Raw genomic sequence first — 14,290 nt, 5'->3', positions numbered from 1 at the left:
GTATGTGGGGTAAAGCAGCGGAGCTTTTATTATGCCACAGTCGACCGCTTCCGCTTCTTCCGGTCGTGCGTATGTGGGGAGTACAAAAACAGCAGTGCTGTTTTATCATACTAGATACATTTGAAAGTTCTGTTATAATGCTACTCTGTGCGGTCGTCACCTGTCTAATAAAACACACAACATATTATAGCGTCTTTGGTGTTTCCATATTTTTTACAAAACAAAACCGGAAATCGAGGGGTTATGACGTCATTGGCAGGCGACACAATGACACTATAGACACGGGCCGTGTCACTAGTTAAAATTGCTTATTTCTCCGGATTTAAACATTCTTCGAAACATTTGGGATAATGTAAGTACACAAGTCAGCAAAATATATAACACTGTTCTAGTGGTTTTTGGATATTTTAATTAAAAAATCTTACATATTGTGCCTTTAACTAACACTAAAACTTAAAAAAAAAAATTTGACATAAAATAAAATATAAATATTAAATGAAGAACATAGAAAATTACTAAAAGTGAAATAAAACTGTATTAAAGCTATATAGGCATATTAAAAAAAATAATTAAAATGACAAAAGCACACAACAAAATTACATAAAACGTTAACTAAAATTAAAACTTACAGTATAAAAATAAATGCTAACTCAAAATATTTTATTATATACTGTTATTGTATATAAACAATAACAACATTTATACTATAGTAAAATAAATGTAATTAAATTCAATCTCTTTTGCTATCAGCATACAGTAACAACTTAAGTCACTGACATGTAAACAATAACAGCACATTAGTCTATGGGTGCAACACAGTAATGTGGGTGTTGTACGTCATATCTGTACTTTACAACGGCTGGAATGCTGTATTGACCAATCAGCATAAAAAACTACTTCTTGTTTTATAACCATAGAAATAACACGCATTCCACCATATACTTTTATGGGAAGAGTGAAGAGTTCACCATGAGGGAGTCATTCCCAACGACTCGTTAACATCCCATAAAAACAATAATGTAATGCATTGGTGTGGTACTGCAATTATGGATCAGTTTAGACTCAGCAAGTGTTATAATTATAACCTACACCATATTACTTTGTAGAGGGTATGAAAGATACTTTAAAAAACACGGGGCCAAGTTAAGAAGAGAAGAACAGTTGTTTTTTTCAGAAAACCTTCATGCTTTTAAACAAAGACATTATTGTGTATGTTAGATATGTTGGAAGCCATACATGGAATAATGCATGTATTGTTGTAGCCTTTCAAAGCAAAGCTTTGATGAATACAAATAATTCTAATGCTATTGTTTCATCTTCAATATTGGCATTAAATTAGTATATAAAGGCAGAAATGGAAATTACTCGAGGTCGCAGAGGCAAATTCATGGCAACAAGTCAAAGCTGAGATGAGAGAGATGAAAGATACCATTTAGGCAATCTGATTATTTCAACAAGAATAATAAGGAACTCTTGGTCCTTTTCCTAATAAAACAAGGACAAATGTGCAGTTCACAGTAAAGTCAGGCCACATTGGATTATTTACAGCACTTTGGTTGGTTGGTTGGGTGAGTCATATCTCATTACGCTTTCCAGTGGGGGTCATTGTGATTTGGAATGGCCCCTGCAACGTCGCCTCCTGTGAGAGGTCATCATAATAATCAGCACAAAACAGACTCTGTCATGTGACTGCTAAACAAGCCTCAGTCCCATCACAGCCACAGAGTGGGGAAAACAGAAACTTTGTGGCTCATTTGGACAAACACCTCCAAGGACATGAGACCTCGTAAATGCCTGCGAAGTATTGCCAAAGATCCCCCATGGAGGCAGAAGAGGAAATTGACTGCTGTGTTTGGATTCATTTCTTCTGCACTCTTCACCACATGCCCCTGATTATTTGCAGCTCTGCCAAGTCAGTTTCTAATTTCTGCGGCCACCAAACTTGCTTTTTCTAGTAATAGAGGGAGCATTTAACACTTTAAACATATCAACCCTTCGAACACAGTATCTGGTCTTCAATGAACCAAAGAAGGTTTATGTCACACTCCTCTTGGTAAATGCTCTGATGTTACTGCCTGCTACATTCTTAAAAAAATAAAAAAATTAATCCAAAAAGGGTGTTTTTTTGCAGCAGCAGCAATGCTATGGAAGAACCATTTGGGTTCCCCAAAGACACTTTCAGTGATCAACCAGTTTTTAAAAGAATAATTTTTATAATAATTTTTTTCCACTAAAAATAACCTTTTGTGGAAAGGAAAGGTTCCATAGTCTTAAAAATAAAGGTTCCAAAAGGGGGTTTTCGCAGCGATGCCATAGAAGAACCATTTTTTGGGGAACCTTTCAGTGAAGAATCTTAAAATATCCTTGTTTGCCTTAGTGTGAAGACATTTTTAATAATCTAAAGAACTTTTTCTGCTATGGAAAGGTTCCATGGATGTTAAAGTTTCTTAATAGAACCACCAATGCCAATGCTACTATGTTTTTAAGAGTGCATGGTTGAAGGTTCTTCATGAACCATAGATGCCAATAACAACCTTCATGAAATGACTCAAGACAGACCTCTTTATGTGCATATCTCAAGCATAACCCCCTTCCTCTCGGTTTTCTCTGCACTGTAACTGCATTGCGGGTACTGTGAGTATTTTTGGTTCTTGCTTGTCATGTTCCTAATTTGTTAGTCACTTTGGATAAAAGCATCCTCTAAATGAAAAAGCAACAATTAAACAAGCTCTCACTGTTTGCATTTATGCACTTAAAATTCAGATTCAAAGAGAATCACTTGAATATATGGAACAAACATCAGATAATAAACCACTGTGAGAAATGACAAATGTCTCCATCTAGTGAATCAAATCATCAGTGCACTTTAAAGAGTGGTTTGTTTGTGTTTTTGTATGTAAAGTATGAGACAGAGAAAGAGATAGATCAACTGGGAGAGAAAGATCATTTTCTAAATCAGTTTTTTCCCCTAGAAAACCAGTTTCTTAAAGGGGTCATATGATGCTATTTTAAAGATCATTATTTTGTGTATTTGGTGTAACAGAATATGTTGACATATTTTAATGTTCAAAAAACACATCATTTTTCAAATACTGTACATTATTGTAGGTCCTCTATGCCCCGCCTCTCTCAAACACGTAGTTCCCTTTCATGGGAACTTCGAACTGCGTCCTCTAGGGGTCGCTATGGGGAACTCCTCGTCGTGACCCGTGTCTGAAGCATACATTTAAAAAACACCAACTCGTTGGCCGGCAACAGCCATGACGTCACTACCAGTGCGACTACAGTATAAATCGGCGCCGGGAGCTACACATCATTCTCTTCTTCGTCTTCATTGACTGTTCTGTTTGAAGCTTGCATTTCCAAGGAAAAAGTAAGAGCTATCTCTGTTTATTATGGCGAGCACTAGTAGAGCATTTAGAAGGTGTGTGCATCCGTGTCATCGCTATTTGACACCAGATGACACACACGATCTATGTGTTGTTTGTTTGGGCGAGGAGCACGCACGCGATGTCCTCAGTACACAAGCCGCGGTTAAGACAGCTGACGTGCTATGATTTCTGACAGGCAGTTCACTCTCCTGTGATGTGACCCTGTACCCCTCACACACACACACACACACACACGACGCGTTACTCTGCGCTGCGCAAAACTCCGCATTTGAACAGTCAATAGCAAATACTTAAACTGATAACAAAACATGCTTACTTAGCTTGTAACACTCCAAAGAGAAAGGAAACTTGAAATCGCATCATATGACCCCTTTAAGAAATATTTTGTTTTACATTTTGATGTGTTTTGAGAAATGTGTATTTTTGTGCCTCTGCTGGTGATAGATGGAATTGCAATTTGTTTGTTTGAGTCAATGAGGTGTATTATGTGTTGTGAGAGCTATCCATATAGCATTTACATTCATCTCAGTGGGAGTTACTCAGCTGGCACAGAACCTACTTGAAAGTAGCTTTCTTGCTGCCATCTTTTTTTAATGAGCACTGAGTTAAACATATTGCGCAGAAGTCATGTCCTTGTGAGTAAATGATACATGGAATGAGAGACACTAGCCTGGCATCAAGACAATCTCCTTTCCTAAAAATAACCCAAGAGGCTGTTCAGGAGAAAAGCAGTTTTGAATTATTCATTTTGGTAAGTGTTCTAGATGCATCCCATCTACACTTCTGCTAGAAGTCGGAAGTATATTGACTATGACCATTTAAAACCGCATAATTAATTTGTAGCATTTTAATTCAGTTAATTTAATTCCGTTTATTAATTGTCCTTGTGAATGTGTACTTTTGATCAATGCTGTATGTGAGTGGTCATTTGCTAAGCTTAATTAGCATTCGTCTACCGCTTCTCGTCGGGACGTAGAGTATCAGAACACAGTATCTAACATAGGCGCGGGAAGTGGGGGTGCTTTTTTTTTTTTTTTTTTTTGGGGGCAACTGTTTAACTGTTGGGAATAAAAAAAAAATCTTTGTTGGCAGAGGCTATTTACACTAACTTCACCCACCAACGTGTGATTGGGATAGTCAACATTACAAAAGACGGTCTTTAATCGTAAGATTCAGTGACGTAGATGGTAAAGCATGTGCCATACTTCGTTTGACGCGATCGACCTGGGTTCAAACATCTGCTTTTTGGCTAACTTTTTTTCTACCATTTCAAATTTCAAATCACATCAGAAAAGCATTTATTTTTAATACAAATGAAGGAAATAATCAAAAAGTTGAAAATAAAGTATCGGGTAGGGTTAGGTGTAGGGAGGGCTTTTGTCCCAATAAGTTGGCATCCATTTAATAATTTGAATTAAAATTTACACTCAATAAGTTATTATTGCACACTGTTTTATAATGTATTACAATGCTGGGGTGCAGATAATTGACACTATTTGCAATAAGTAATTAGCAGAATATCCTGCTATTTTAACTATCTATAGCTATTTGCACTTAGTGTAAATAGCATATCACTAAAAAATACTGCTATTTTCACTTAGTGTAAAAAGCATCTATCGCTAAGAAATATGCTATATAAAAAATTTGCCCCATATATTTATACCCCCCCTCCGGCGCGCGTACAGCACCCCCAACCCAAAACATCTTCCCAAATTAATTCTCCCATTTTATTGATGTATGTTATCTGTCAATTTGCATGCACATTTTATCAAATTCAGCAGTTTTTGAATGATTGGGATAAACCAGCAAATAAAATCTGATGAAAATATTGTTATATTGCATTTTAGAGTGAACTACACCTTTATGTCATCATTTATTTTGAGCTATTTTGAAGAAATATATATGTTGTTATGTTAAAGTTGGTGAGCTTCAGTGTTGTTTTTGGCCTTATTGACTTTCGTTGTATGGACCAAAAGCAGTTTTATTTTCTGCTTACTCAGAATTTTTGTCCTGACCATAATCGCATTGTAATCACTTTCAAGCAGTAAGTGAGACTGCAATTAACATTGACTTATATAATATCCAAAAGCAGCAACCGGCTTTAATCTGTATAGTCACTTTGTGACATTTATGATCAGGTTAGTGCAACCTATCGTTCCTCCTAAATCTGATTTATCCGAAAGAAGAGAGAAAAACAAAATACCCTGATGATTTCTCCAAGCTGATTGGATCAAAGCGGCCTCTCTCCATGATGAATGACCACTTAAGTGAAATATTTTAATTAGCAATGGCCATAAATAAATTCTGCTTTACAGGGCAAAACCGTGGCAGGAAATTAAGTGATTTTTTTAATCTGTGAAACTTTGGAATCCAGCCATTAATTTATCAACAGGGCATGTGCTATAGATGGAGCTGGAATATATCAATCACTCCAGCCTGTCTGTGGCTTATGGCCAGGGTGTTTGTTAAGGGGACGGACGATAGAGCTGGTTCTGCTGAAAGCCGCTGCTTTAGTATTCAATTCCAATATTTGTCTAGTTGTAATTCTTGCATAAAAATCCTTACCCTGAGCTGTAAAATTAAAGTAATAGTTCACCCCAAGATGGAAAATTTGCTGAAAAACTACCCTATATATGATATTTCAAAGCATGAAAAAAGAAATCATTACTAACACTTTTAATTTATGTTCATGTTTACAGTTGATGAAAAAGAAGCTTTCAATAACGAATTACACGATTTATGGTCTGCCCCATCTTTTTCCTTGTTTTTGTAGAGGATAAGAGTCCATGCCATCTGGAGGATGAGCCGGGGCCGTGTCGAGGACTGGTGCCTCGTTATTATTTTGATAACAAGAGCAAGGAATGCAAGCGATTCTTTTACGGCGGCTGCTTTGGGAATGCCAACAACTTCAAGACTATAAAAGAATGCCATGAGAGATGTCTACGTATGTACCAGCAACATAACATTTCTCTTCTCTGCAATTTTCAATAATGACATTGTTTTTGTACAAACCCTGTGATTAAAGTCATCTGCATGACAAAGGTTACAGCCCTTTTGTATTCTGATCTCAATAACCTTCATTCCATAGTGCAATTAGCACTTTTAATTCAGCCTATTGTAATTCAGTCCAAATTCTGTTTTTTAGCAGTAATTTGAACAGCCAGAGTCAGTGCAGAAGATTTCTGAGTGCATTTAGTGCTAAAGGGGTCATATCATTAGGAATCAAATTATCCTTGAAGGATAAGGCAGTTAAAACTATACTGGACCCAACAGCAAACAGACAAGCTTGTATGTGTTAGAGCAGCACTGTATCCAATTTCACATGTGAAGAGGGCATTTACACAGATGTCTTAAAAGGACAGCAGCCTGTTAAAGGTCAGAGAGAAGGTGAAAACAACAAAAAAAAAATTGGCAAACAAAAAACCCTTGACTAAAACTATAGTTGTAGATGACTATTCCACATACAGTACCAAAGATGCTACAGACATATATAGGCCTATTAAAATTAGTTATAAAATTGCATAAAGATGATTGTAAAATTATATAATTAGTTTTTCTTAAAAATTTCACATTTAATTACTTGCTGTTTCTTTGTAACTGTTTGTGAAATTTACTTGCGGCTGCTGAGTGAAAATTGTTTCTACACTATTTTTTAAAGATTGAAATTAATGACTTCTAAACTAAAATGAAATACACAAAAATATAGCCAAAATTAAAAGTCATGTCAAATGTAATATACATTAAAAGAAGTGCAAATAATGTTTAAATGGTGTCAAGTGCTAAATAGTTACTTGTTTTTAAGCATATGTTTGAATACATTAGTATTTAGCGTGACCATATGTCCTCTTTTTCATGGACATGTCTTGGCTGGTATTTCTAGATTGCCTAGGTTTTTATATCGATGTGCTCTCTACCATCCTCATACATTATATGTACACAAATTTGCATAGCTTTGACCGTTCCCTGCAGATCCCACCTTATCACACATGCTATCGGTCAAACTACATTTTAGGCAATTTAGAAATCCCAGCCAGGACATGACTGGGAAAAAAGGGGGTTGACAGACAGGAAACATGTTAATAGTACTAATAGTGCTACCTGAGAGAAAATGACTCTCCTGTAACAACAGGACAACAAAGATTATCTCATTTTTCATTTTCTTTCCTCTTTTTAGCTGCCTCAAACCACATGGAACAAAATGCTCCATTAAAGCCAGAGGAAGAAGAAGCCAAACCCAAAACAGAACCTCTCATCAAACATGGTGAGATGAGTCACACATCCTGCTTGTTGATAATATCAGAAAACCTTTTTATTTGTGCTGGATATTTTTGCAGTGATCTGTAGGTGTGACCTAAGGTGTGCTAAGCTATTTTGTTTGTTTTGGATTTTTGTTGGACCTTTAAACACGTGCAGAATCACACAAAAACAATTGTTTTATGGAAATACCATTAATACCTTTTATATGAATTATAATTTTTGTTTGTGTATTTGGTCATTTTTAGTTGAAGCTCCTTTGAATGCATCACATTTGCCAATGCAGAGAATGTCCCAACCATCTGCACAGGAACCAGGTGAGAGTCACACATCTCACACACGTGTACAAACACACACACACACACACACACACACACACACAGGCAGAGGGTTCTAGACAGCTGTGCCTTCGTGTCAGACATTCTGTTTTTCTGAGTCCAGAGGGCAGCGTAGCAGCCATTTTTCCTGCCTCCTCCTGCTTATTTTGACAGTTAAGAGCTGCTCTCTGCTCCACAGCCCCAGGGCACATGACATCCTTGTCTGGCACACAGATTGCACAGAAATCCGAGTCAAATATGTGATTTTGTAATAATATATAATACATAAAAAACTGAATATCAGCTTTTGTAATTGCAAGTATATTTTGTTGTGTTAAATGACCCCTTCTTCATTCTAATTGGATTTTATCTATGTTTTTATTGTTTGACTGTTTTATGGTTTGTCTTGCTTGTTTGATGTTTTAACTAGTGCTGTCAAACGATTAAGTGCATCCAAAATAAACGTTTTTTGTTTACATAATATATGTGTGTGCACTGTGTATATTTATTATGTATATATAAATACACACACACACACATATTATATACTTTTCAAATATTTACATATATTTATATTTATATTATTTATATTACAGATAAATATATTTAATATATAAACATATTTGTTTTAAATATATACATGTATGTGTGTGTATTTATATAGACATAATAAATATACACAGTACACACACATATATTATGTCAACAAAAACTTTTATTCTGGATGCGATTAATCGTTTGACAGCACTCATTTTAACTCTTTGATTTTGTTCAGCACTTTGGCCAGCTTTGCTGAGATAAATGCTATATAAATACACTTTAATTACTTACTTGGGATTTGGGCTCTTGAGGGGAATTGCAAACATGGTATTTACATGGTTATCATGTATTAATGAGAGCTACATATTACACATTTGCCTGCCCTCTTCTTGCCTTAATCACAGTAGGTAATGAAGTATAGTAAGTGATGTTCACCATCATGTCAGCGTTCTGTTTTACTAATTTATCATTGGCAATTTACTTTCTGGGTTAAAAGTAACTGCAAATTAATTACAATAATTGCTTTTGGGTTAAAAGGGTGACTTGGATGCACAAAAGCTCTGTGGTTCCACTGAAGGACAATGCTTAGATTTTACTGCCATCTAGTGGATCAAATATGTAAAGTCAAGTTGAGTTTGTCATTCCAGCTAGAATGAATAGAGTGCTGCAATGATAATGTATTTTTATAGGCCAACCCAGAAGTTAGCATCAACCTGGTTTCTAAACATAAGCTATAAATGAACCACAGTGACTTCAATCTCAGCATCACTACTCTTCTGACAACTTCTTCATAAAAATTTTTTTAAAAATCCCTGAAATTGAGTTAGAATAGTTTGCAAGATCATGATTATAATTATAAACACAATGAGGCTGTAAAAGCAGATGGGCGATGAACCAGATGTGCTAAAATGCTAAGTCATTTCCGAGCTTGGCCCACAAAAATATGTCATCCCTGCAGCAGTCTGGTGTTATTCCAGCTAGAACAGCATAAAAGTAATCTTAAACTAATATAAAATGACATTGATGTAGCCATTTGGATCATATTTTAAACAACATCAAAGAAAAATAATCATAAAGTGTAACACTTTACCTTTTCACATCCTATACAGTGCAATAAAATATGCTGAACAAACAATAAATAAGAAATGATAGGGATTAGATGTGATGTATAAATATAATATGTACATACATACTGTACATTGCAATACAATTACAGTAATTGGTACTTGGTCGCAAAGAGACATGAAAAGTGGCTAGTTAATTGTTTAATTGTGTAGCAGAAATGCAGGGCAAACATTAAAAAAATATATAATTGTTTTTATATATTATAGCTACTTGTAATCATGTATCTGTACTGTTTTATATGCAATATATATATATATATATATATATATATAAAATTTATTATGTATTATTATGTAATATATCTTTTTGTCTCAGATAAACATGTTTGAATGTATATAAAGTGTTTTTTTATGCTACTAATATTGCCAACATATTGTTATCGCATTAAAACAATCTTACACTCTATATTGTTTTATGGGGAAGAAAGGACAAGTTTATGCACCGAAATACTCATTACATCTCATTACAAAATACTTGGATCATTTTTTTAGCTGCTGCTGATATTGCCGACCTATTGCTATTGTATTTCAGAGTTCAATCCCCCAGAATTCTGCTTGAGTCCAGTTGATAGGGGCGATTGTGATGGCTCTGTGAGGAGATACGTTTACAACCCCAGGACTGAGAGATGCCAGATGTTTCGTTACAGTGGCTGTGGAGGCAACAAAAACAACTTTGTCCACAAGAGACACTGCATGAAAATGTGCATGAAAGGTGTGTTTTCTGCAGCCCTTGCTTACTTCAGAGGGTTTGATATTATAATTGAGGAGAACTGCGCAGTTTAGTGTCAATAATGATGATGCATGCTCAAACATACAACTTGGGTTCCATTAGGCTACACCACAAGAAAAGTGAAGCAGGAACATGTGTGTCTGTTGTTGATTCTGAATGTTCAATGTTTTCTCTTTCAGATCACAGCCGGAGGAAGCAAATACGGATAAAGACGAAGAACTCAAATATCTTATTCCGATCTGTCTAGGAGGACATGTACAGTATTCTTCATGATACCAAATCCTAAACCACTCTTTAGAGAGGAAATTAGAGAAAATAAGAAACAGCAGCATATAGTACCTCTTTGACCCACACACTGTTCTCATGTATATAATTATCACAGTTAATGGATTTTAATCTGGGCTTCATATATAATGGCATTCTATGTATTTTAAATGTAAAACATAATCTTACACTCTATATTGTTTTATGGGGAAGAAATTACAAATTTATGTACTAAAATACTCATTACATTTCATTAAAAATTACTCATATATATATATATATATATATAATTTTTTTTTTTCTTTCTTTTTTTCACAGTGCCACTTGTGGATCTATTTAACACTATTTATGGCTGTTATTAATATTTGCTGAAGTTTCTAAATCCTTTCTTTTCCTTTATTTTTTTGTACAAATTGTCAAACCTACTAATTCTTAATCTTTTTAATGTTAAATCTTTAATATGTTTATACAGTACACTCCAAAATGTTTTTTTTTTATGTCCTCGCACTGTGACCTTGACTCTTGTCATTGTTTGTATGTAATGACTAGAGGCAAATAATGTTTTTTTAATCCAGGACACAGTGATTGAAAGTTGAGTCTAACATGAATAATAATATAAAATGTGACCAACAGATCATCACTAAGAGAACCACTTACCCCTATATGACTGACTTAAATTACCAATAGAGCAGCGATTCCATTGTGAAAGTTATTGTAGGACTTCTTGATGGTTTGAAAAAAGAAAGTGCATAAAACTGCTTACAACACAAGATGGAGCTGTTACTCTTAAAAGACATTTTGAAATCCACTACTAGTGGCTAAAATGCCTTTATATGCACTCCTAATAAACAATTGTATTCGAATAAACTTTCTGTGGTTTCATTACGATTGTAATTAATTATGTTATTAACATTAAAATCTGCTGGAGTTTTTCTGCCCCAATTTACATTAGGTGACTTTAACATTTACGTTCTTAATTTTTATGCGCTTAAAATGTAAAGCATTTGATATAGTGTTTTTATTGTGTATGTACTGTTTTGTTAAACTGACATAAGATGGGGGTCATCCTACCCCGAGGGTCTAACTTTTCACTTCAAAACAAGAATGTTGTTTATACCCCACAAATCTAAAGTAATTAATGTGTAATTACAAATATCCACCTAAAATGCAACATAAAATGTACAATAAGAAGAAAAAATCATAATATAAGCTTAAAAATACATTTTAAAATATATAGGCATCGTTAGATTGTGTGTGTGTGTATATATTTTGCGATATATATATATACATCTTCCTGAGAACCAGAAATAGAAAGATTTGTGAATTTAGTATTCTTTCATGTCATTACATTGTTTAGAGCATAAGAAAAAAATGGTAAAATAAAATTTTTGAAAAATTATATTTTATTCATAAGTTATGCTATGTCCTCTGTAGAGGACACAAGGACTCAGTTTTTCTAAAAATAAAATGACAAGAATAGACATGAAAAGGCAAAAACAATGGGAATTTTTTTTAAATCACCTATCAATTTTTAGGTTTCAGGATTTTTTTATAACTAACTTTAAGGATGGTTCTCAACTATGTTATACAATACATAACAAAATGATTTGATATACCATTTTTCTTTATGCAATATGTGTGTAAAGATTCCATAAACTGATTTTCCCATTAAGCACAATGTTATCTATACACTGTATCTAATTTGCATATTAAAGTGCTGTTGGGACAGCATGTTGAAAAAAATAAGTCTAATAATGGGAGTAGTAATTGGCCAGATTTTCACTTTTCCTTTATTTTTTTGTACAAATTGTCAAACCTACTAATTCTTAATCTTTTTAATGTTAAATCTTTAATATGTTTATACAGTACACTCCAAAATGTTTTTTTTTTATGTCCTCGCACTGTGACCTTGACTCTTGTCATTGTTTGTATGTAATGACTAGAGGCAAATAATGTTTTTTTAATCCAGGACACAGTGATTGAAAGTTGAGTCTAACATAAAAAATAATATAAAATGTGACCAACAGATCATCACTAAGAGAACCACTTACCCCTATATGACTGACTTAAATTACCAATAGAGCAGCGATTCCATTGTGAAAGTTATTGTAGGACTTCTTGATGGTTTGAAAAAAGAAAGTGCATAAAACTGCTTACAACACAAGATGGAGCTGTTACTCTTAAAAGACATTTTGAAATCCACTACTAGTGGCTAAAATGCCTTTATATGCACTCCTAATAAACAATTGTATTCGAATAAACTTTCTGTGGTTTCATTACGATTGTAATTAATTATGTTATTAACATTAAAATCTGCTGGAGTTTTTCTGCCCCAATTTACATTAGGTGACTTTAACATTTACGTTCTTAATTTTTATGCGCTTAAAATGTAAAGCATTTGATATAGTGTTTTTATTGTGTATGTACTGTTTTGTTAAACTGACATAAGATGGGGGTCATCCTACCCCGAGGGTCTAACTTTTCACTTCAAAACAAGAATGTTGTTTATACCCCACAAATCTAAAGTAATTAATGTGTAATTACAAATATCCACCTAAAATGCAACATAAAATGTACAATAAGAAGAAAAAATCATAATATAAGCTTAAAAATACATTTTAAAATATATAGGCATCGTTAGATTGTGTGTGTGTGTATATATTGATCTTAAAATTTCAAATGTAACACTTCAATTATGGTGTATAATGCATGGGCAGTTTGTGCTATTGGCATAAATAATACCTTAAATCATGCAGCTATCATAGTCCAACGTGAGCAGACACCTACTGTACAGAAGCAATGTAACCACCCAGAAATCCCCAGTAATGGCACAGAAGCATGGTAAAACCACCCAGAACACCTTAGCAAAGGCATAGAGAAGCTCTGTCAACCAACAATAACATCCTAGAATCATGGCAGTGAATTTTGGACGAACAAGCACTCTAATATCGCTTATTTTCATAATCAGACCTATACATAGTGCTGAGGTATGAACAATTTGTGCTATGGATTCAGCTCCGTCGGTTGCCAAATTAAAAGGTTAGTGACCGTTCATCTCTAGGGAATGCTAGCTGGCAAAGAGACCTAAAGAAAGAGGATTTGTTACTTAGAGCACGAAAAGCCAATTAATCCTCACACAGAATATGTTAAAGAGCATAGATTATGTTTTTAAAAGGGAATCAATTATTTAGCCTCGCCGTTTGAGAGCCTTTTATGTGGATCTCAATGCAGAGCCCCAAAGCATGCATGTGTTTGTCAGGGTTGAGTGCAGCTTTCAAGGAGGATTTAATGTCAGTGGAACAAAGCTGTGTTCCTGGCCTGGCGACATTGCAGTCAGTTACTGTGCCATTACCATGGTTCACCCCTTACCTCCGTCACGGAAACGTGGAGAGCAGACAGTAAACCATGCCAGAATGTTTTACTGCAAATATAGCTATCACAGTCTAGTCCTCAGTGTAAAAGCCTGCTCTTGAGCAATATACTTTACAGTCCCACTGGTTGGATTAGTAGAATTTGTGTACACTGGTCATAATTAGATGCATGTGAGCTCAAAACACCCCATAGCATTTGCAAAGTAAATGTTTTCTCTATCTCCACCGCAAGACAGGCCATGATATGTCTTGCATTTTTCATTAGCAGCAATGTCAGAGTACATAATTAGATGCTTTG

The 14,290-nt window shown here is 34.6% G+C and overlaps 1 protein-coding gene across 4 annotated transcripts in view; it reads left to right on the top strand.

Moving 5' to 3' along the window:
* The window catches only part of LOC107602164 (tissue factor pathway inhibitor-like), a 27,867-nt gene extending 17,204 nt beyond the window's left edge, over positions 1–10,663 (top strand). For all 4 annotated transcript variants that reach the window (XM_016294593.1, XM_016294591.1, XM_016294592.1 and 1 more), the window contains exons 3-7: positions 6,166–6,336; positions 7,567–7,653; positions 7,895–7,963; positions 10,160–10,339; positions 10,537–10,663. In XM_016294593.1, coding sequence (XP_016150079.1) covers positions 6,166–6,336; positions 7,567–7,653; positions 7,895–7,963; positions 10,160–10,339; positions 10,537–10,604 — 575 coding nt within the window. In that variant the 3' untranslated portion in view covers positions 10,605–10,663. The remainder of the gene's footprint in view (positions 1–6,165; positions 6,337–7,566; positions 7,654–7,894; positions 7,964–10,159; positions 10,340–10,536) is intronic.
* Positions 10,664–14,290: the final 3,627 nt, after the last annotated feature.

Source organism: Sinocyclocheilus grahami, unplaced genomic scaffold, assembly GCF_001515645.1.
Source record: "Sinocyclocheilus grahami isolate Dianchi unplaced genomic scaffold, SAMN03320097.WGS_v1.1 scaffold320.1, whole genome shotgun sequence".
Taxonomy (NCBI): Eukaryota; Metazoa; Chordata; class Actinopteri; order Cypriniformes; family Cyprinidae; genus Sinocyclocheilus; species Sinocyclocheilus grahami.
This window is presented reverse-complemented; position numbering and strand designations above follow the sequence as displayed.